Below are 23,804 nucleotides of genomic sequence, written 5' to 3' on the forward strand. Positions count from 1 at the left end.
AGAAAACCAGACAGGTAACTTCATACATACACACATAGCAAGATTCAAGATAGGAATTGCTGAGTATCCTGTCTTTTTTTTTTTTTTTAAGATTTTATTTATTTATTTGACAGAGAGAGATCACAAGTAGGCAGAGAGAGAGAGGGGAAGCATGCTCCCTGCTGAGCACAGAGCCCAATGTCGGGCTTGATCTGAAGACCCTGAGACCATGACCTGAGCCCAGATCCCAGGACCCTGAGACCATGACCTGAGCCCAAGGCAGAGGCTTAACACACTGAGCCACCCAGGTGCCCCTCTCCTGTCTTTTCATTAAACCTTCTATTGCCAGTCTTATCGATCATATCCCAATTAATTATACAATGTGCAAATTTCCAGGGTTTTTTCTGCATTCCTCAGAACAAAAACTGAACTCCAGAAACCCCAGAGTGCCTACAAAAAATGCCACGTACTGCCTGGTTCTGGCAATTGCACAATTAATTAAAATATCCTTGCCCTCAAGATTTCAGTTTTATGGAACCATTTGTAATCTAAATCTCCAGTTTTAGAGGCATCGTTTGAGAACTTCATTTTTAAAAATCAGGAAAACTTGCAAGGATGTTTTGGGTGATAATTCTGGAAAAAAGAAGACCCAGTATCACTGGCTAAACAGTACCTTTTTACTCTTAAAAAGCACTTTCTGTGCCTTTCTCCAGCACACCCTTTAGTCAGAGAAGCTCATGCATTTTGTTAAATGATTTAGAAAACAACCTGAGTTTCTGAGAATATTTATTAACGTGAATATTTTAAGAAATGAGTGTATCACTTAAAACGGAGTGTTTTAACATATATCTTAAAAGACAACTTAATAGTATACTGTTTCAAGTGGTAAAAAATGTATAACGTAACATTTGCCATTTTAAGCTATTTTTAAGTACACATTTCAGTGGCATTAATACTTTTACATTGTTCAGATCACCACCATCTATCTCCAGAACTTTCTCATCTTCTCAGGCTGAAACTAAGTATACCGTTTTATGAAGTGGCTCTAAATAGGGCACAAAAGATTCTTACTATTTTCCTAATCCGTTTCCTTTTTCTAGGAAAAGAAATTATCTTCTATCTCTAGCATTAAGTCACTTGCATAATATCTCACTTTTCTGACATATTCTTAGACCTTCAGTAATTATAATTCTCCTTAAATTTTTCTACCATTTAGTGGAATAGCAAGAGACAATAATAGACACTAAGTATGACTTTGGTTTTGAGTTTCATAGTTTATTGAAATTAAAAAACATTACAGGTAAAATCACAATAATTTTAGATGCACAAAAGAAAGAATAACATTCTTGATCTCTGAAGGAATAGTGGGATTATCTCACCAAGACCTGGGGTCTTTTAGGATCAGGCTGGTAGAACCAGAAGCTTGGACCAGGGCAGAGCCAAGTACATGTCAATGCCTGATAAACTGAAGATTTAGAAGAAATAAAGACAGGAGCCTACATTTTACCTTGGGTACAGCATAGGCCAAAGATCTGGGAAGCAAAGAACACTAATATAGGAAGGATGAATCAAGTCTGAGGGGCAAAGCACACAAAGATACCCACCCCTCCCCCCCCCCAAAAAATAGTAAAATACAGCAGGATCTCAGCTGATTGATTCTTATCTTATGGCACAGCATCTGTTTTCTTCTATTTCCTGTATGTATGTAAAGTGGGCTCTTGATCTAGATTTCAAAGTATAGGAGAGTGACTGCAATCCATTAAGTGAAGGGAGCTAAGAGCCAGAATTGCAAGTGGGATCCCCAATAAGCATATAAAAAAATACACTGGGGGATGTCTGGGTGGCTCAGTTGGTTAAGCCACTGACTTTTGATCTCAGCTCGAGGTCTTGATCTCAGGGTCATGGGTTCATGCTCTGCTTTCAGCTCTACCCTGGGCGTGCAGCCTACTCAAAAATTATTTAAAAAGGGCGCCTGGGGGGCTCATGGGTGGCTCAGTGGGTTAAAGCCTCTGCCTTCGGCTCAGGTCATGATCCCAGGGTCCTGGGATTGAGCCCCGCATTGGGCTCTCTGCTCAGCATTCCCCTCGTTCTCTCTCTGCCTGCCTCTCTGCCTGCTTGTGATCTCTGTCAAATAAATAAATAAAATCTTTAAAAAAAAAAAAAAAAGGGGGCACCTGGGTGGCTCAGTGGGTTAAGCTGCTGCCTTTGGCTTAGGTCATGGTCTTGGGGTCCCGGGATCGAGTTCTGCATCGGGCTCTCTGCTCAGCGGGGACCTGCTTCCCCCTCTCTCTCTCTGCCTGCCTCTCTGCCTACTTGTGATCTCTCTTTCTGTCAAATAAATAAATAAAATCTTGTTAAAAAATTATTAAAAAAAATACATTGGAACAGCTGTTAACAGTGCTTTTCTGAGGCCTCTGAATTTTTCTTGGATATGCAAATATAAATGAGAAAGTCAAGCCCACAGCCCATACGAATGCCTATTAAGAATCAAGTTGCAAAGGATAGAAAATTAGGGTTTGCTTTAAGAAGATTAATAAAATCATAAGAAATTAAAATTAATGCTTAAAGAAGATAATAGTAGTTGACCAGAAGCTTTTAGAAGCTTTACTGTATCCTGTATTTTAAGTATATCTTCACTGACCAGAATTGGACATGTTTGTGAGCACAGCTACAGAGCTGTTAGAAGTTTTTTGAAATTCCTGCAAATCTAAAAAGCCAACCCCAGTTTCTAATTACGTTTGTCAGACAGCATACTGCCCCAGTTCCATATTGCATTACCACTGAGGAAGTATCAATATAACAAAGATATTCCAGGCTTTATTGAAACCATATGAATCTATGAAAGTTATCAATTACATGTGGTAACAAATAGATTGTTTCTTCAAAAACTAAAAAGTTATACTGAGCAAATTGGTACCTCTTTTTTTAAATTGGTATCTCTTAAAAATTTTTCTATTAAATAAAAAGAATTATACTTTTCTTTAAAGTGCTTTTATACCTTAATATAAGGTATATTAAGAATGGACACGATATATGAAAAAAAAATACATCACAAACAAGTGAGTTTATCCTGAGAATGTATTGTGCAACATTATAAAATCAATGTAACTCACCATATTAAGTAAAAAAAAGCTATGTTGTTATCTCAATAGACCAGGAAAAGCATTTGACAACATCCAACATCTCTTCCTGATAGTAACTCTCATCAGACTAGAAGGGAACATTCTCAACCTGATAAAGGGCATCTGTGAAAAATCTGCAGCTAATCTCATACCTAACAGTGAAAGACTTGAGTTCTTTCCCCTAAGATCAGAAACAAGAATGTGTGCTCCTCACTACTATCATCATAATACAGCTTCTGGCTAGTATGATATGGCAAGAAAAAGAGGAGGTGGGAGGCATTTCAATTAGGAACTGGTGAATGGATAAACAAATTGTGGCATATTTTTATAAGGGGATACTAGTTGGCAAATAAATGGGAAGACATTTGTACAATAGCATGTATAAATTATACTAAGTGAAGGAAACCACACTAAAAAAGACTGTATACTATATAATTTCATTTATTTAAAACTTGAAAGTGCAGACTAACCTGTAGTGACAAAAAAATAGGTCTCTGGCGGCTGAATGAGTGGAGGGGTTAGAAGAGAAGGATTATAAATGGTCAAGAAGAAACATTTGGGGGTCTCAGGTATGTCCACCATCTTGATTGTTAAGTGATAGTTTCATGTCTGTATACATACATCAAATTTGTATAATTATATACTTTAAATATGTACAGTTTATCATGTATGAATTCTGTTTCTATAAAGCTATTTTTGTTTTTGTTTTTTTTAATGGCTGCAAGTTCTTTAACCCTCATTCCATGAAAGGTCTGATCTGTATTCTCTACCTTTGAGTCTGGATGGGCTTTGTGACAGCTCTGACCAATAGAATATGACAGAGGTGACACCATGTCAGTTTCAGATCCAGGACTTAAGAAACTGACAACTTCTACTTTCTGTCTCTTGACATTCTTGGTCTGAGAGAAGCTAACCATCATGTATGCAGTCTGACTACCTTGAGATCATCAAATTGTCAGGAATTCCCAGCTTTCCTATGGAGAGCAAGATGCCCAACCAGGGTATAACTGTTCTTACCATCCAAGTCCAGGCACTAGAACATGTGAGTAAAGTAGCTATCTGAAATGCCTAGTCTAGTCAAGTCTTTCTTACAAATAACATTGCTTGAACATGTGTAGATTTTTCTGTTAATGTAAGTTTTCATCTCTGTGATAATATTCAAGAGTGCAATTGCTGGGTCATATGGTAAGTGCATTTTTAGTTTTATAGAAACTGCCAAACTGTTTTCCAGAGTGGCTGTAACATTTGCATTTATACAAACAGTATATGAGTAATCCAGTTTCTCTGCATCCTCACTTGCATTTGGTCTTACCAATATTTTTTCATTTTAGCCATTCTGTTAATTTGTGTAGTGATATATCATTGGGTTTTAATTTCCATTTCCCTAATGATGTTGAACGATTATTGATCATGTGTTCATTTGCCATTTAAATATCCTCTTTGATGAAATATCTGTTCATATCTCTTGCCCATTTGTTTTTTAGATTTTTTGTTTTATTTATTTGACAGACAGAGATCACAAGTAAGCAGAGAGGCAGGCAGAGAGAGAGAAGAGGAAGCAGGCTCGCTGCTGAGCAGAGAGCTCTTTGAGGGGGCTCCATCCCAGGACCCTGGGATCATGACCTGAGCTGAAAGCAGAGGCTTTAACCCGCTGAGCCACCCAGGCACCCCTCTTGCCCGTTTTTAATTGTATTTTTGGTATACTGTCACTTTGAGAGTTCTTTATGTATTTTAGATATAAGCCTTTTGTCATATGTGTGGTTTGCAGATATTTTCTCCCAGTCTGTAATTTGTTCATCCCCTTAACAAAGTTTTTAAAAGCAAAAATTTTTTAATATTGGGGCGCCTGGGTGGCTCAGTGGTTAAAGCCTCTGCCTTCGGCTCAGGTCATGATCCCAGAGTCCTAGGATCGAGGCCCGCATCGGGCTCTCTGCTCAGTGCAGAGCCTGCTTCTCTCTCTCTCTCTGCCTGCTTCTCTGCCTACTTGTGTTCTCTGTCTGTCAAATAAATAAATAAAATCTTAAAAAAAAAATTGTTTAATATTGATGAGGTCCAACATATCCACTTTTCCTTTTTTGGCATCAACTTTAAAAACTGTTTAGCTCTAGATCCCAAAGATTTTCTCCATTTTTTTTCTCTTCAAAAATTATACAACACTATATTAGTGTCAAGTTCTATGTTATCATTGTCTTTTTCCTAAAAGAACTGTGCTTTTGTCTTTTGCATATAATTCTTTGGTCCAAATTAATTTTTGTGTAAGGTGTGGAGTTTAGGTTGAAGTTCATTTTTTCCCCTATAGATGTCCATTTCCTCTAGCACCATTTGTTGAAAAGGCTATCATAATCAGTTGGGCATTTTTGTGTGGATCCATTTCTGAGCCCTCTATTCTGTTGATTTATGTCTCTCTCCCTGACCAATACCACGCTGTCTTGATTACTGTAACTATTGTTTAAAAGTACCTTCTTTAACTTCCAAGTGTTTGGAGATTCGCCTGTTACCGACTTCCAGTTTAATTCCATTTATGGTCAGAAAAGATACTCTGCATGACTTCAGTTCATTTAAATTTTTCTGTATTTGTTTTATGACCCAGGATATGGTTTATCTTGGTGAAAGTTCGATAGGTACTTGGAAAAAAGCTGTGTACTCTCCTCTGTTCAATGCAGTGTTTTATAAATATCTGTTAGGTCTTGTTAGTCGATTATATTTTTCGGTTCTGTTTCTTTGATGATTTTCTGCCTTTTAGTCTTTCAGTTGCTGAGAGTGGGGGAGTGAAGTGGGGCAGTGAAGTTTAATTGTGGATTTGCCTCTTTCTCCCTTCAGAACAGTTTTTGTTTTATTTATTTGAAGCTCTTGTTTAGCATATTCACATTCAGGATAACTATGTCTTTTTGGTGGATTGATCCTTTAATAATTATGTAGTGTTCCTCTTTGTACCTAATAATTTTCTTTGTTTTAAAGTCTAGTTATCTCATATTAATATAGCCAGTCCCATTTTTTAACTAATGTGGGCACAATATATTTTTCCTATCTGTTTAGAAAAATTCATTCTTCCTATAACGTTATGTTTGAAGTGAGTTTCTGTTGACAATATATAGTTGGGTTGTGTTTTTAAATCTACTTTGCCAATCTCTGTCTTTTAATTGATGTATTTAGAGCATATACATTTAAAGTAATTATTGCTATATTAGATCTTAAATGTGGCTTCTGTTTGTTTTCTGCTTGTTCTTTTTCTTAACCTATTTATCTCTGCTTGCCTTTCTATAAGTTACTAGGACAGTTTTAGAATTCTGTATTTGTTTTTCTGAGTATATCTCTTTGTATAGTTTTCTTTGTGATCACTCTTTTTTGTAGTTAAATATATATGTAACCCATCACCATCTACTGGTACAAGTGTTTTATCAGTTGAGTGGGGTATTGAAATCTTACTTCCATTTAGTTCCCTTTACCATCCCCCACTTTTTAAGTACAATTGTTTTATATCAGATAGTTATATCAGATGATTTCATAAATTTTGATTAAACCATCAAATATGTTTTAAGAAATTAATGACAAGAAAGATAGTCTCTTGTACTTACTCTATTTTTACCATCCTGTTTTTTTTTCCTTTCTGAAGTTCCAAACCTTCTTCTGCTATTTCTTTTCTGTTGTAGAACTTCTATAGCCATTCTTTAAGGGTAGATCTACTGGCAACAAATTCAGTTTTTCCTCATCTGAGGATGTCTTTATTTCCCCTTCATCTCTGAAGGACAGTTTCATAAGATATAAAATCCACAGCGTACAGACCTTTTTTTTCCCAGCACTTGAAAAATGTACCTCCTTCTGGTTCCCATGGTTTCAGATGATTAGTTCACTGTCATTCAAATGGGTATCTGCCTACAGAGAGTGAATCATTTCTCTGATTTTGAGGTTTGTTCTTTGTCTTTTATTTTCAGAAGTTTAATTATGATATGTCCTTGTGTGGATTTCTTTAGCTCTATCCTATTTGGAGTTTCTCAGTTTCTTAAAAACCAAATTTGGGGGGGTTTTAGCTATATTTCTTCAAATGCTTTTCAGACCCACACTCTTTCTCCCACTTCTGCAACTCTGATACTAATATTAGATCTTTTGTTGTTGACCCACAGATCTCTGAGGCTCTATTCTTTAACTCAGTCCGTTTTCTCTCTGTTGGTCAGATGGAGTAAATTTTATGTCTGTCCTCAAGTTCAGTTGTTCTGCCCTCTGTCATCTCTACTATTAAGCCCATCCAGCAAGTTTTTAAAATTTTGATTATTTTGTATTTCAGTTTTATAATTTGCATTTCGTTCTTTAACTTCCATTTCTTTGCTGAGATTTTCTGTTTTTTTTTAACTTGTTAAAATTCATAATTGCTTATTGAAGCATTTTTGTGATGGTTGCTTAAAATCCTTCTCTGATAATCAAATTCTGGTTCACTTGGATATTGGATATATCATCCAAAGAATGTCAGATTCAGATTATGAAACAAATGATTATTTTTCCTGTTCTTTGTATGATAACTAATTTTCCATTATACTAGGATAATTTTGATTGTATCCCTGATATTTTGGAATATCTGCGATATCCCAAGTTGCCATCTTGTCTTATGCTCTTGTTCTTATTCAGATTTTTTATCTTAATAGGCAGTTGCCTTACTTAGTTTTAACTTACTGGTTCTTGGCCTGATAGCAATTTAGTTTTCAATGTCCTCGAGTGCTCTTCAGCTCTGCTTTGTTCTTTGATACTGTAGCAGTTCTTGTTGAATCTATGCTAGTGTCACTTGCATGGGGAGAGAATGGGCTACCCTGTCTCGCTGAGCTGCCTTCCGCTAGTGGGGGTGGGGGAACAAGCAATTCAGAGCCTATTTTATTCTCCACCACTGGGCAGATGACTAGGAGATGCCAGACCTGGATCTATTTATGCCCCTGGGTAGAGGGCCTGGAGACTGGATAGTCTGCTACTGCCCCAGGTGTGGAGTGGGACTTAAGGTTCCTCAGTAGGTCTCCCATTGTTCTTGCTGCTTTTCTTCCCCCTGTGCCTGTTGGTCGTTCTGGGATGCAGGTCTCTTTGGTGTCCAGTCTAAGCTACTTGGAAGATAAAAAGAAAACCCAGGCAACTCCCTACTGTGACCTTTCTTTTTCTTTTTTTTTTTTTTTAAAGATTTTATTTATTTATTTATTTGACAGAGAGAGATCACAAGTAGGCAGAGAGGCAGGCAAAGAGAAGAGGAAGCAGACTCCGTGCCGAGCAGAGAGCCCAATGTGGGGCTCGTTCCCAGGACCCTAGGATCATGACCTGAGCCGAAGGCAGAGGCCTTAACCCACTGAGCCACCCAGGTGCCCCCCTACTGTGACCTTTCTTAAGTCCTAAGACTCCTAGACAGTTTACCTTTTCTTTCTAGCTTTCAGAGTCTTCATAATTGCCTGTTGAATATTTCCAGTGTATTTAGTTGTAGGTAGAGGGAAGGAACAGGGTAAAGGGAGGAAAGTTGCCGTCTTGTCTGGGACCAGAAGTCCCCTCAATAAATTTTTAAAATTTGAATAGGTACTTCAAGAATAATATATAATATGAATGAATAATAGGTAATATATAACCCTGTGTTTAATTATGCACTGTAGGTCATTAAAGGTAAGGATATGGGTGAGTTAAAGCTAGAAATGGAGCATAAAACCTCATGGAGGAAAAAAAAAAAAAAAGCCTCATGGAGACAAAATAACTTGGACAGGCCCTTAATGCAAAGGGCAAGATCATGCAGTTGAAAGGAACAGTATGAACAGGAAGGGCTATGGAAAACAACTGGGGGGATTTGCCTGTCTTGAGGAGAAATTATGCCAGGGGGTGATGAGAATAGAAAATAGGATGGGTAGGCTCTGCTGATATAGAGGCCCTTAAATATCTAAAATGAGATTTGCTAGGTTGAATAGTAGAAAAATGTCCAAAACTTGTAAGGGAAACAAGTAACACGAAAGTGAGGTTTAAGATGCCTGGCTGGTTCAGTTGGTGGCACATGTGACTCTTGATCTCCGGGTTGTAAGTTCGAGCCCCATGTTGGTGTAGAGATTACTTGGAAAAAAAAAAAATCTTGAAAAAAAAAAAAGAGAGGTTTCAGTGAGATTAGTTTAAAACAGATGTACAAGGTATTTTATAGTTGGGGAAAACCAATATCAAGGAGCTAGTTATGAGTTTGTCATGGTATGGTATCCAAGCGTGAGATCCAGACTGTGGCTTTGAGGTGGTTGAAGTGGGAATAAAGAGGAAGTAGGATTTACAAGCAAAAGGGGTAGGACTTGATACTTGACTAGATATAAAAAAGTAAGGTTTGATTCATAGGCTGTCAGGTTCAGTGATTGCTGCTTCCTCATATATCTTTAAAAATAACCAGGAAATTTTGAAAGAATAAATTTTGCCCTTTAGAGAAGCTTTTCTTCTTCTGCTCCCTTCCCACCTACATGTATAATTTAAGAACGTTACTGTCAGGCCACTGATTAACACCTTTCTTTAATCTTTTTCCAAGCATAATACTGTTACTACACATTCTGAAATAGCTATTACAATGTTAAAAGATGTCAGCCTCACCAGTAATTAAAGAAATGCAAATTAAAACAACAGAGTTTGTTTTTTTTATGGTAACATTTAGTGCTGCCAGGGTTTAATGAGACCCGTATTCTTTTCTTTTAAAGTAAATGGGTATACTCTTTCAGGGAAGAAATTTGACAATATGTAGCAAGAGTCTTTAAAAAATGTTTAAGTACTTCTACTTCTGAGCATTGATGGTAAGGAAATGATCAGAAATGCGAAGAGATGATGGACACCAAAATGTCAGATATAGTATCTTAATTTTTCACAATTATTAGTATATCTAAATGTGTATTAGGAGCAGCAAATGGTTAATTAAATATACAATGGTAGAATATTGCATAGCCTTTAGAAATAATGTTTTAAGGAATTTAATAGCAGTAAATAAAATGTTACACGAATTCCAGTTTTATACACTTCATTAATATCCTATCATATCATGCTTTTTTGACCTGCACAGCCAATATTAGGGCAAAAATGTTTTGCTGCTCTTTTCAGAAGTTATTTGCCAGCCACTACAGATAGTAAAGCTAATTTTAGCCTTCTTGCACTAAAAATTTCCACAGTGCCTTACATATAGTGCTCAGTAATATTAGCTATAATTACTGAAGATCTCTTCAGAACTTTCTTCCTAGGGGCACCTGGGTGGCTCAGTGGGTTAAAGCCTCTGCCTTCGGCTTGGGTCATGATCCCAGGGTCCTGGGAACGAGCCCCGCATCAGGCTCTCTGCTCAGCGGGGAGCCTGCTCTCCCCCCCCACCCCCGCCCCGTCCTCTGCCTACTTGTGATCTCTGTCAAATAAATAAATAAATAAATAATCTTTAAAAAAAAAAAAAGAACTTTCTCCCTAGAAAAGCATATATATTTATGTATACAACCAAGCATACAACTCTGGGCCCTGCAAGCTCACATAAATCCCATATGAAGATCCTCTTTGACAGGAGCCATGGTGAAGAATCATTGGTGTAAATGAAGAAATCTCCTTTCACCCTTGTGTGTGGGTGGTTGAATCAGAGTTTGCTGTCCAGGGTAAGAGGTGCCAGTTCTCATTTTCACCTGACATCCTTGGTATTGAGATGAAACAAATGCAGTCTTCCTTTAACACTACCTTTTTGGAATGGCTGAATTTAGTATACAGTTTCTTAGTATCTCTCATCTTGACTGGTGATACTCCCATTAATTGGGTATTGACTCTCAGATAAACCTGTTTCAGACAGCTGGAAATCTGCTGTGATGGTTCAGAATTTGGAGCCATTCCCGTCTGTCATTGTTCCAGTTTCCTCAGTCTTTACATATGATTTTTCAAGTCTTTACATACAATTTACATATGATTGGCTTCCACTGCCACCGTCACCCCTTCCAAATCTATTTATTAATCACCTAGTAGCAGTAATGTTCAGGGCCCTAGATGCTACAATGTGACAGGAGAAGAGAATAAACTGAGGTAGTCATGGATGACAGAACCAGATCGCCAGTGTTGCTTGCAGAGCCCCATTTAAAGGGTTCTGTTGAACAAGTCCAGAAGACAGCAAGCTAATGGCAAAGAATGTGGCTGCGGCATCCAGTGGAGAACTGTCTGGTCCAAGGTGGGGAGAAAAGAAGACTTCGGTAGTGGCAGGAGGACTGTTACTAGGCAGCTACCTTAGAGAGCCTGTATGGTGTAGTGATGAAGATTTCGGACTAAGGGGGCGCCTCACTGGCTCAGAGGAGCACGTACGCGGCTCTTGATCTCGAGGTTATGAGTTCGAGCCCCACATGGCATCTAAATAAATAAATAAATAATAATAAATAATAAATAAAACCTCAAAAGAAAAAAAAAAAAGAGTTCAGGCTAAGACCTGCATTCAAACCCCAGCTCCACCCCTTTCTGGCCCATATGACCTGAGGCAAGTAACTTAACCTCTGACATCAGGTTTTTTTTGTTGCTGTTGTTATAGAGTAGAAATGATCATAGTATCATCTATAGGATTCTTAGGATTAAATGTCCTGTGAAAAGCACCGCACCAAGTTTAGCAGGCCTGAAGGGTTCATTCGGGAAATGTTGTATAGCATTAAACATGATGATTCCTCTCAGGCTGAAACTGGAAAAATGAGTTAATGTCATTATGGAGGGGCAGACTGGGGCTCTGCGTGAGAAATGCCGGCCTGAATGTGTTCAAGCAGACTAAACAACCAGTATATATGTATCAGAGATGTGTAGATGGATGGGCCATTTGGTAATCGGTCATAATCTAATTTCCCTTCTCACTGTAAGACTCATTTTTTAAGGCAGACCTACAGCAAAACTGTTTTATTAATGTGGCTTTTTATGTTACAGAATTAAGTCCAGGGGCGCCTGGGTGGCTCAGTGGGTTAAAGCCTCTGCCTTCAGCTCAGGTCATGATCTCAGGGTTCTGGGATCGAGCCCCGCATCAGGCTCTCTGCTCAGTGGTGAGCCTGCTTCCCTGCCCCCCCCCGCCTGCCTCTCTGCCTACTTGTGATATGTCTGTCAAATAAATAAATAAAACCCTTATTAAGAAAAAAAAAAAGAAGAATTAAGTCCAAAGAAGTTGGGATAGGAAATAGCTTAGTTTAACATAATGACATTTTTATTGCCTTCTCTAGTTATATCATGTACAAATTGAGAGAACCTGCTAAGGATCACCAGTGGGAGTGATATTATTAGAATTAAATGTGAGTCATAGAGGCTCCCAGACAGTGTTCTATCTATCTGTGGAGGGAAGGAAGCTAAGCACATGTTAGGTATTAATTAACACCTTGTGGGGCGCCTGGCTGGCTCAGTCAGAGGAGCTTCATCTCTTGATCTCAGGATCTTGAGTTTGAGCCCCAGGTTGGGTGTAGAGATTACTTAAAGAAATAAATGTTTAATTAGCACCTTGAGAAAATTTAATTAGATTTTACAAATACAATTAAAAAGGCCAGTTTTCTTGAAAAACGCACTTAAGTTCCACCTGAAACAATTTGGAATGAATTTTAATAGTATTTTTGTTTCTCTGTAATTTATATTCTGCCTCCTTCTAGAAATAATTAGAAGCAACAGTTTAGAACATGGTGCTAAATAGGCGAGGGGAAAAAAGGGGGCTTCAAAGGCCTTCCCACATCAGTTCAGAGAGCCAAATCTTTGTATTCACTACTGTTGCTCAATGAGAAGTTACGCAGAGAAAGATCCTTTGTATATAGGGCACAGAGGAGTATTGCTAAAATGAAGAGTACCCTTATGTAGAAGCAGAAAACCTCCATTTATTTCCCTGTGCTGCTGTTGGCCTGCTTTGTAACTTTTAATCATTATTAGTAACATGAAAATCGCATTCTGCACCAACTCAAGAATTATTTTTTGTTTAAGAATGAAATCATGAGCTTACTTAAAAACAACCAAAGATTTGGGGCAGGGGATATGGAGACAGATGACATTTTCTTCAGGATCTCCTTGTTTTCCTTCTAGAATTATTTTAAAACAGAGTAAGCGGGGTTCCTGGGTGACTCAGTTGGTTAAGTGCCTGCCTTCAGCTCAGGTCATGATCCCGGGGTCCTGGGATCGAGCCCCGGATCAGGCTCCTTGCTCCCCGAGGAGTCTGCTTCTCCTTCTCTTTGCCTGCCTGCCACTCCCCCTGCTTGTGCTCACTCCCTCTCTCTCTCTCTGTGTCAAATTAATAAATCATCTTAAAAATAATTAAAACTGAGTAAGAAACAATCTCCTTGGGGTGCTGTTATACTAGCAAAAAATATAAGAAAGTGTTTTAAGAGAAAGGTAAACTATTTTCATTAGTAGCGCTTTCTAGTCTACCTTTGGCATCCTGGACAGTAGCTAACTTTAGGAGTATTTTACTTTCAGATAAGTCACATTCTATTTAAAATTACATATGAGCTCCTTAGAAAAATATTGTTCTAGAACCAAAAAAAATTAAACGCACAAAAAGGTAGAAACAACAAACAATAAACACTGTTTTTATACCCTTGCCTGGATTCAGCAGCTGTCAATCTCAACCAAACCTCCCTCTTTATTGCTACACACACGCTCCCTTCTGTTGCCTCCCCCTCCCCTTTTTGCCAGATCATCCAAAAGTACACCGTAGCCATCATAAATAGCCCTTATGTTTCTTTTTTTTTTTTATCTGCTGCTCAAGCACAGCAGAGCCACATGTTTATTGTAAAGTTTATTATATAGTTGGTGTCAGCTGTTAGTGCTTATCTAGAGTCTTAGGTACATTTTATTGGAATCAGGGGTATTCAGATTAAAGTTATCTTAGTAATTTCTGTGATGCTTCCTGTACTTCTCAGATCTGCATAGTGAGAGAAAGAATATTTAACTACTTACTGGTGAGTTTAAGACCCTACAAACTAATGACAGTACTGTTCTTGAGTAAAAATAGTTAAAATACTATATATAGTATTACAGTATATATATATATATGTATGTATATATATCACATATAAATATATATAATTTATAATATAAATAGATAATTATATATATATGATATATATATATAGTTTTTAAGTACTTTTGTTTTTCTCAAACAGGATGAAATAGTCAAGTTTTGTATTTTCAAGCAGTTTAGGAAAGGTAAAACTCAATATTTGAAGTGAAATATTTGTTACAATTTAGATATTTCATTGGTTAAAAGGTTTATTTATTGCTATAAATTGATGGTATGGGGCCCCTAGGTGGCTCAGTGGGTTAAGCCTCTGCCTTCAGCCTAGGTCATGATCTCAGGGTCTTGGGATCAAGCCCCGCAAAGGGCTCTCTGCTCAGCAGGGAGCCTACTTCCTCCTGTCTCTCTGCCTGCCTCTCTGCCTACTTGTGATCTCTCTCTGTCAAATAAATAAATAAAATCTTTTAAAAAAAGAAAAATTTGATGCTATAATTGATGGTGGAAAATATGGCCATTCTGTTCACTTAGCCTAGGTATGACCAAAACCATAAAAAAGATATTTCTCTCCTTTTTTTTTTCCAGGAGACTTTGATGAATTCACTGAAGATAATAACGACACTATGCTGAAGAACATAGCAGAGGACCTTCGGAATTGCTTACCTCTAGAAACCATGCTTTCCTCAGAACATCTAGCCCTCCAAAAAGTAAATACACTAATTTACTCTTCGTGCTACTTGAGGCTTCTCCTATTCTTCCCTAATCCTACAGCATCTCTGATCCAGTTAGTCCTGAATTCTGCTTTAGACAGTTTTTCATTTGGTGCTTCAATGATGTCCCCAATTCTTTCGAGTCCATAGTCCTCTGGCTCCCTATTCATTCAACAGGTATTTTTCAGGGCATCTTGTTTGCCAGCTCTCAGTTCCTACCCACTCAGTGTCCCCCCCACTCCCCAAAAAACAAGGCCCAACAGTTATCTGGCCCTGTCTCCATCATTGTCCTGGTTTTCTCTTTCCTGTTCAATATCCCCCACTTTTCTCAAAGGTGAAACTCATCTCTTTGTTTCCTTCTCCTCCTTTTGTGCTATATAGTTTTTGCAAATTTTGTTCCTTCATTCCTAAAAGAAGTTCTCATTTTTCTTCTCCAGACAACCCCCTCATTCAGGCCCCTTCAGATGTCAACTCTTCTGGAGTGCATATGCTGGGAATATTGTTTCCTGAAACAAAGCTGATAATAATCTCTTCTCCCACCAATCTGAAAACAGCAACCCTCAATGTGGCTTTTCACTGTGTAGATTCCGAAGCAGAGGAACTGGGTCCTGTAGATTTTCAATAGTGCTGTGCACATTGTGAGCACTTAGCAAATCTTAATAATATTGTCAGTCAGAGTCATTCCCAGAGGTGGAAAATAACGGATAGTTTAAAAACTGAGAGCAATATTTGTAGTATAGTTTGGATGTTTTTAATAAGTCAATCCTATCAGTAACATGATATACCAAAATATATGAAACAAGAAGTGTTCATCGAATGTAATGTTTCACCCATAATCCCCTCTCCTAACAGACTGTTTTTATCTTGCATTATTTCCTTCTAGTCCTTGTGTATGTCCATACATTTTACACACTTACAATATAGATGTGTGTGTATGGTAGGTATAGATACAATTTTATAGGTTTCTAAGTAGATAGGTTGGTTCTTTATTATAGTTAAGGTAAAAGGAATCAGGCATTTTATTCTTCATAGCCACTTGCTGTTATATCATGTATTACCAGTATTAATAAAGGGCTGTTCATTGTAAGCATGAAATTTTACCGATGTTTTAATTATTTGAAAACTCTGCCTCTGGGCAGAGCTTACTGCTAAGTATTTTGATGGGTCAGTCGCTGATACACAGGACTCAGGAGACCTGGTTATTAGTTTCAGTTCTTTCCTCTCTCATGGTCATTTCTTTAGAGAAATCTCTGAGTAGGAGTTTCTTTATTCGTAAAATGTACAACCCAGGATGGACAAGATAGTCATGGAAATACTCCTTAAACTCAAATTTTATATCTTTCACCTAGCCATGTTTTGTATCATTACCGGTCAAATTAAAAGTTGCTAGTGTTTCACAAAACAAAAACAAAAAACCAGAAAGAAGAGTAGGATGGCTCTGTGATAAATGAAACTTGTCTTTCTGTGCCTTGTTGCTCTCAGAATTTTAGCATATGAACCACTGATGTTTTGCCTTATTTAGCAATGAAAAGAGACTCCTTTGTACTTCGTTTCTTTTGAAGTTCTTCTCTCCACCAGATACGGCAGCAGCCAGAACCCACAGTTCACGTTGATGCATTCCTTTATGATGAAGACTTTATTGATTCATTATGTGAGGAAGGAAAAATGAGCAGAAACTACTGCATGGTGTGTGGCTCACACCAGACGGCTCCTTTAGGTAGGCCCTCGAATATGCAAACCTGGCGACTGTGCGTATACATGTCACCAGAACACAAATTCTTGACCAAGTCATTCAGAGTTTTTTGAAAGGAAAAGGCCAACCATGCAGCATAGCCATTACCAATTATTGAGGTTAGGGAGACCAAAGTGCAGTATTATCCGGGAAAGCTGGGCCAGGGGATGTCGCCAAGGAGAGCAGCTCTGCTTTTCACAGAAACTGTTTAATCAGAGGTGTATTTTCAGGTCCAGAAACTAATCACAAGTGACTGCGTTTAGGGAAACCAACTTATACTTTCCTTATTTCAGAGGGATTCAGAGGTAAACCACAATACTGGTTCACTTAGAATGAGAACTATAACTGCAAGGGGGCTGAAATGTCCCAATAAAAGCCTCTACTTAAGAAGGCAGATACTGTTGGATAGGCACGGATTCAGAGGCCAGAGATAGTCTTGAGAAAGGTCTATCCAGGCCTTGATTTGACCTAGTAGGACATCTCCCATCCATAACAGAGGACAACTCTAGTGACAAAAGGTCTCCTGCATCTCTGCCCCTCAGATGCAGCACCTCGGTCCCAAATGGGAAACTAGACTGACCTCATGCTGCAAATATGTTAACTCTTTCTTAAGGGGTGCCTGGGTGGCTCAGTCATTTGAGGGTCAGACTCTTGATTTCAGCCCAGGTCATGGTCTCAGGGATGTAGGATCGAGCCCTGCATCACGCTCCACATTTAGCAGGGAGTCTGCTTAAGATTCTCTCTCCCTCTCCCTCTGGCCCTCCCTACCACTCATGCATGCGCTCTCTCTCAAATAAATAAATCTTTTAAATATATATATATATATTTATATATTCGGCATTCAAATTGGATATGATCATCTAGGCTATTACTTTATTTTTTTAAAGATTTTATTTATTTATTTGACAGAGAGAGAGAGAGATCACAAGCAGGAGGAGAGGGAGGCAGAGAGAGAGGGAGAAGCAGGCTCCCTGCTGAGCAGAGAGCCCCATGTGGTGCTCAATCCCAGGACCCTGAGATTATGACCTGAGCCAAAGGCGGTGGCTTAACCCACTGAGCTACCCAGGTGCCCCTAGGCTGTTACTTTAGATACACTATTTCAGTCTTCCCGGTCACTTAAATATGGAGTTATTGCTTATAGTGTCCTACCTCTCCAGGTAAGTAACCTTATGTTCCTATTACTGATCTTAAATAACATCATTGTCAAAAGTTAAGTGCTACCAAATTTGTAATATGCTGCTAATACAAATATATTGTATCTCTATTATAATTGGGGATTAAACTTTCCTGATTTACTTGTTTAAGATTCTGTCTTTAGATAGTACTTATATTTTCCACGTGAGGTGGTTGAAATTCACAGAATAGAAAAGGACTTAGATAAGAACAATAGAAGGAAAACTAAAAAGTGAATTATAACTATAATACCATATCAGATCTGATTTACAGGAGGTTTGTTTTTTTTTTAAGATTTATTTATTTATTTTAGGGATGGGGAGGGGCAGAGGGAGAGAGACAATCTCCAACACATTTCCCCCTGAGTGAAGAGCCTGACTTGGGCCTCAGTCCCATGACCCTGAGATCCTGACTTGAGCCAAAATCAAGAGTTGGACGTTCAACCCCCTGAGCCATCCAGGTGCCCCTGAGTTACAGAAGCTTAAAGAAGAGATATGTTTGACAAATAAAAATTTGAAAGTTAGGATGCATTTTCCCTTAGAAATCAGATTGTAAATAGTGACTGGGTATGCAGGCCAGCCCATACAACCACAGTGAACCTGAAAAAGCTATCATCTGTGGAACTCTCCTTCCTTATATGATAAGGAGCTTATCTAGCTATAAGACACTAATGATGACTTTAATGTAAGGCTGAAGCACTAATGTGACAGGGAGTAGGGAGGATGAGGATTCTAGGCAGATAAGTCTATGGTGGTCGAAGCCCAACCCCATCCCCAGTCACACCCTTTATTTTCTTCCAAGAGATTAGCCTGCATGCTTCCATTTTCTTTGCCACCATCTCTTAGTTATGGCCAAAGTTTCTCTCCTTCCTGACCATTAAATTAAGAAGGACATAATATTGTAAGTCTTTAAAAAATATACTCAGGCTCTCCCAGATAATTTGATTTGGTCTAGGAAGCTTGTAGCAATTAAAAATTGTAACAGTTAAGCTAAAGGAAATAAGAATGATTGGTGGGCGTACCTCCACTTCCTTTCATACTACCCTTTCCTATACTCCAGAACACATTTTAGGTTGGTCAGGGCTGCCACGTTGCTCAACTCCAGAGATGGTCATTCATTTGATAGTCTACATGCAGTGGTAAGGGGGTATTCTGTGGTTGCTCTGGGGTAAGGTGAGAAAGCCAGATGATATGGGAGTTAGGGAGCATCCCATGGCATAACAGTCATAGGGAAAGAAAGGGAAAAACCAAGGACCTTCTAATCAACAGCAAGAAGGACGTGAGGGGCATAGTGATAGGGACACATTGCTGGGTAGCTATTCCCTAGAGGCCTTTTAAATGTCAGAGACTTTGGGGCTCCTGGGTGGCACAGTTAGTTAGTTGTCTGACCCTTGGTTTCAGCCCAGGTCTGAAATAAATAAATAAATCTTGAAAAATAAAAAATAAATGTGAGAGACTTCATGGTTATTCTTCTCTAATATAGCTCAGAGTGAATGAGTGCAAAATTATCACATTAATTTTTTCTAAATAGTCTCCGAATACCTTTCATTGGTTTGGAAGAGAAAAACATGAAATAGATGTTATAAATATAGATAAAAGAATTAGAAATACAGAATTGAATGTTTAGTACCCAACCAAAATTTGACAATTTGATGTTTATTCTGTTCTAATTCTCCAGGATTTATTTCTCATTCCTTCTCCCTCATGGAATTGAAGTTCATTTATCATCATGTACTCCCTGATCTGTCGGGAAAGGTCTTGGTTGACGTTGGCTCCAGGCTCGGCACAGTCCTTTATGGGGTAAAGTCCAGCTTGTGGACATATTCAACATTTGGAAAATACTTTCTCCTCCTGCTAGCAACAGTTTTGCCTGCCACCATCCAAGGTGACAGCTTGGCTTTAATTATTAGAGTAACAGAATAATAAGGTTAAAATATGATACTGAATTTGGAATTTCAAAGGCCAGCTCTCTGATTTCCTTTACTGGTTTGTCTCTGTGACACGAATGAAGGACTGTCAGCAAAGCAGGTGACCTCAAAACACTTTTGTTATTTTGTCAGTCACTGTTGACCTCCTAACTCTGTTTTCTTTGTGCTATATGTTAAATATTGTACTTTATACACTTTGGTAAGTATATATAGCTTTGGTAAGATCTTTTAAAAAAAGCTCTCATAAAGTTTACTTGACCTAGGAAATTGCATACAGCCATAACAAAGTCGCTTAATACTCCTGGCTTCACGTTCCTCACCTGTAAATAAACTAAATGATACCCAAGGACTCATCTTGGTCCAATTTTCTGTGATTCAAGTTTGAATGTAGACATTTGTGTCTGAAATATCACTTCGATGTGGCTTTTTTTAAAAAAAAATTCAAATCAAGAGTATTTGTAACATTCCTAAATGGTTTTATCAAAAAACTTAAATGTGGTTTCTGGTTGTCATTAGCAGACTTGTTAAAACATGTGGCCAACAGCAGTAGAGGCCCAGGCCAGAAACTCTCAGTTCCCGGCATCCATCGCCTGCTCTAAACAGAAACACTTAACTCTTTAGTGCTTAGTTTATTTATCAGCGTTAAGGCTTTCATTCTATAATTAGAAACAATATCCATAATAGAAAATACAGTTTGTCAAATGGCTTTTTTGGAAGACATTAGAGATTATGATTATTTACCATATTTGCTCCACTCTTGTCCATTTTTTGATTTGTTAGAAAAGTACATAGCTGAAAGAAACCCAGCTATGCCATTACGTGGCAGCGTTAAGAAATTTAAACATAGTCTCTCTCATTTTTCCTCCATATTAAAATGGTTACTGATTCAGTCAACAAAAAATTTTTGAGTACCTACTTACACTCTGTTGAACAGATTCTAAAAATCTATCACGAGCTGTAAATGCAAATTTGGTTCACACGTGGGTGTTACTTGATGTAAAGTAATACTCAGAATATGACTCGACCTTTCCATCCGTACTACTTTTTTGTGGATACATAATAATATCTAGTCAGTTCTTGATAATCCTTGTTAACTAATTGGTGGTTAATACTAGGCAGATGCCAGATTGACTTCCCTAAGCCAAACAGGACTTATCTCTGGCCACCTTCCTCTAGTGTCAGACTGTGCATGATTTTCCATTATATCCCCCATGGGTGAATGCCTGTCTTGCTTTCCCCTGCTGTACCTTCCCAAGAAATTACAGGAATAGATTATTAAACAGAGAATCTGTATGTGATTACTTCTCTCATTTCCAGCATTACTTAATGCACAGTTTTATCAGGAAAAGTAAGAAATCAGTCTTTCAAAATATAATTACTTTTGAATAATGGAAATTGACAAACTACAATTAAGGTTTTAATCAGTAAGAATATTTAAATTCTTGAAGTTGTAAGTTCTAATTTTATTACACGTTATTTATCTTTCATTTTATTTTTACTTTATTGAGTTCTATTTTTTTTTTTAAGTTTGATTTTTTAAAGTTTGGTATAGAAATGAACTCACAGTTCATTCATTTGCATCATGTCTTCATTTTTTTCAGGGTTATCTTTACAGTTCAGCCCTGCAACTATATGGAGTAGAATTGAATGGAGACTTTTGCCAGTTGCAGGAAATGGTCATAAAAAAATACCAGTTCACTGACAGAATAAAGGTACCCTTTTATCTATGTATTTCTTTACTAATGAAGTACAGTTGAGACACAATGTTTAATATTAGTTTCAGGTGTACAACATGGTGATTTGGTAAGTCTTTATGTTACACAATGCTTACCGTGAGTGTAGCTACCATCTGTCACCCTACAATGCTATTACAATATCATTGGCTATGTTTCCTATGCTGTACTAAAGGTGCCCTTTTAAATATATATTCCGTTATCTATTTTACAGCATCATTTAGCCAAGTTTCTTCTGGATTAGAGTTGGAAAATCTTTTTGGATCTATTCTTGGTTGCTGCTGTGTAGAACATTGAGTTGACTTAATACTTTAAAACAATAAAGGTGAATTTAATTATAATTACCTTCCACTCCTATTTCTCTTCCTCCCCAGTTTCATTAGAAAGTAGAATTTTTCTTAATTTCCTTCATCTCCTCTATAGTATAGTTTGGGTAGCAGCATTAATCTCCAGATGTAAGTCAAAAGTGTACTTAATGAAACTCTCTTAATGAAAGTAAGCAAAAAGGTTAAGTCATACTCTCAGTACTTTATCTTCTTTTTCTTAAGTTTCCAGGAAGAGCTGTGGATGCCACAGAATGGCAGTTCAGGTGGAATGACAGCCTGGTTGGGCCATAACAGAACTTAGCTCTTTCTCTATATGTAAGGGCAAAAATAACAAGAAAGGGAAAAGGAAGTTTTTTGGTTAATGCAGTAATTCTTATCCTTTCATGATGATCCTACACTTCTAATGGCAATGCGGGGAGATAGGCAGCACCTAAGGCTCTCTTGTGTTAAGGTGTTGAAAGACATCTTGGTAAGATTAAGGATCTAGTCCTCCCCTTTTTTATTGAAGGAAATGTTTTTTTTTCCTCCTTCTAAACTTCCTTTTTTACCCCTCTTTTTGTCTCTCTCTCATCTTAGAAACAGAGAGGCAAATGATCAAAGCAGATTTATCATCCAGTAATAAATTCATGGATTTTTCTCACCATCCCAATTTAGTGAACAGAAACACATTGTTCTTGCTTAATAAGAATCACATAACAGGAATGTTGATTTAATTGAAAGTTAAGATTTAAAAATTGACCTCTTAAGAATCCTAGTTTATAAATGGACAGTCAAGGGGTGCCAGGGTGGCTTCGTTGGTTGAGTGTCCAACTCTTGATTCGGCTCAGGTCACAATATCAGGGTTGTGGGATGGGCCCTGCACGGGGCTCGGCACTCAGCAGGGAGTCTGCTTGCGATTCTCCTTCTCACTCTATCCCCACCCCACCGTGCATGTTCTCTCTCTCTAAAATAAATAAATCTTTTAATTAATAAATAAATGGAGATCCAAGTACCTTATTTTTATTTTATTTTTTTAAAGAAGATGGTAAAGGGGGCGCCTGGGTGGCTCAGTGGGTTAAGCCTCTGCCTTCGGCTCAGGTCATGATCTCAGGGTTCTGGGATCGAGTCCCGCATTGGGCTCTCTGCTCAGCAGGGAGCCTGCTTCCCCTCTCTCTCTGCTTGTTTCTCTGCCTACTTGTGCTCTCTCTCTCTCTCTCTCTGTCAAATAAATAAATAAAATCTTTTAAAAAGAAAGAAGGAAAGAAAGAAGATGATAAAGGTATGTTAAACACATTTATTTACACATTAAAAGATTTTTTACCCCTAGCTTTTCAACGAGCGTATGTGGATGAGTTCCCACCCCACATACTTCTGCGGCTCCGGTGGCTGTTAGTAACCCAATGACAGAAAGCTGTTTGTATACCATTTCATTGGCAACCTTTACAGTTTCCTTCCTGGATGGTAAAGACAGTTGTGTTTGAGAGGCCCTAAGATCAATGGAAAGGAATTCTAGGGTTTGTTTGTTTGGTTTTTTTTTTAGGTTATTTTGAAATTTATCATATTTTTAAATTTAAATAAATTTTATAGAAATACAGGTTTGTTGTTGTTGTTGTTGTTGTTGTTGTTGTTGTTCAGCATAACAGTATTCCTTGTTTTTTGCACCACACCCAGTGCTCCATGCAATCCATGCCCTCTCCAATACCCACCACCTGGTTCCCCCAACCTCCCACCCCCCCTGCCGCTTCAAACCCCTCAGATTGTTTTTCAGAGCCATAGTCTCTCATGGTTCACCTCCCCTTCCAATTTCCCCCAACTCCCTTCTCCTCTCTAACTCCCCTTGTCCTCCATGCTATTTTTTATGCTCCACAAATAAGTGAAACCATATGATAATTGACTCTCTGCTTGACTTATTTCACTCAGCATAATCTCTTCCAGTCCCGTCCATGTTGCTACAAAAGTTGGGTATTCATCCTTTCTGACGGAGGCATAATACTCCATAGTGTATATGGACCACATCTTCCTTATCCATTCGTCCGTTGAAGGGCATCTTGGTTCTTTCCACAGTTTGGCAACTGTGGCCATTGCTGCTATAAACATTGGGGTACAGATGACCCTTCTTTTCACTACATCTGTATCTTTGGGCTAAATACCCAGTAGTGCAATTGCAGGGTCATAGGGAAGCTC

General features: G+C 38.1%; 1 protein-coding gene across 4 annotated transcripts in view; it reads left to right on the top strand.

Annotated features, from left to right (window-relative positions):
* LOC116875630 overlaps positions 1-23,804 on the top strand; it is a 36,459-nt gene that overhangs the window by 1,514 nt on the left and 11,141 nt on the right. For 2 of the 4 annotated variants that reach the window (XM_032871282.1, XM_032871283.1), the window contains exons 3-6: positions 14,626-14,747; positions 16,329-16,467; positions 19,333-19,454; positions 21,184-21,294. In XM_032871282.1, coding sequence (XP_032727173.1) covers positions 14,626-14,747; positions 16,329-16,467; positions 19,333-19,454; positions 21,184-21,294 — 494 coding nt within the window. Of the gene's footprint in view, positions 1-3,804; positions 4,144-13,968; positions 13,988-14,625; positions 14,748-16,328; positions 16,468-19,332; positions 19,455-21,183; positions 21,295-23,804 lie in introns of those variants that run through there. The other 2 variants (XM_032871285.1, XM_032871286.1) reach the window with 2 other exon arrangements.

Source organism: Lontra canadensis, unplaced genomic scaffold (genome assembly GCF_010015895.1).
Source record: "Lontra canadensis isolate GAN:19392208 unplaced genomic scaffold, GSC_riverotter_1.0 scaffold42, whole genome shotgun sequence".
NCBI classification, from domain to species: domain Eukaryota; kingdom Metazoa; phylum Chordata; class Mammalia; order Carnivora; family Mustelidae; genus Lontra; species Lontra canadensis.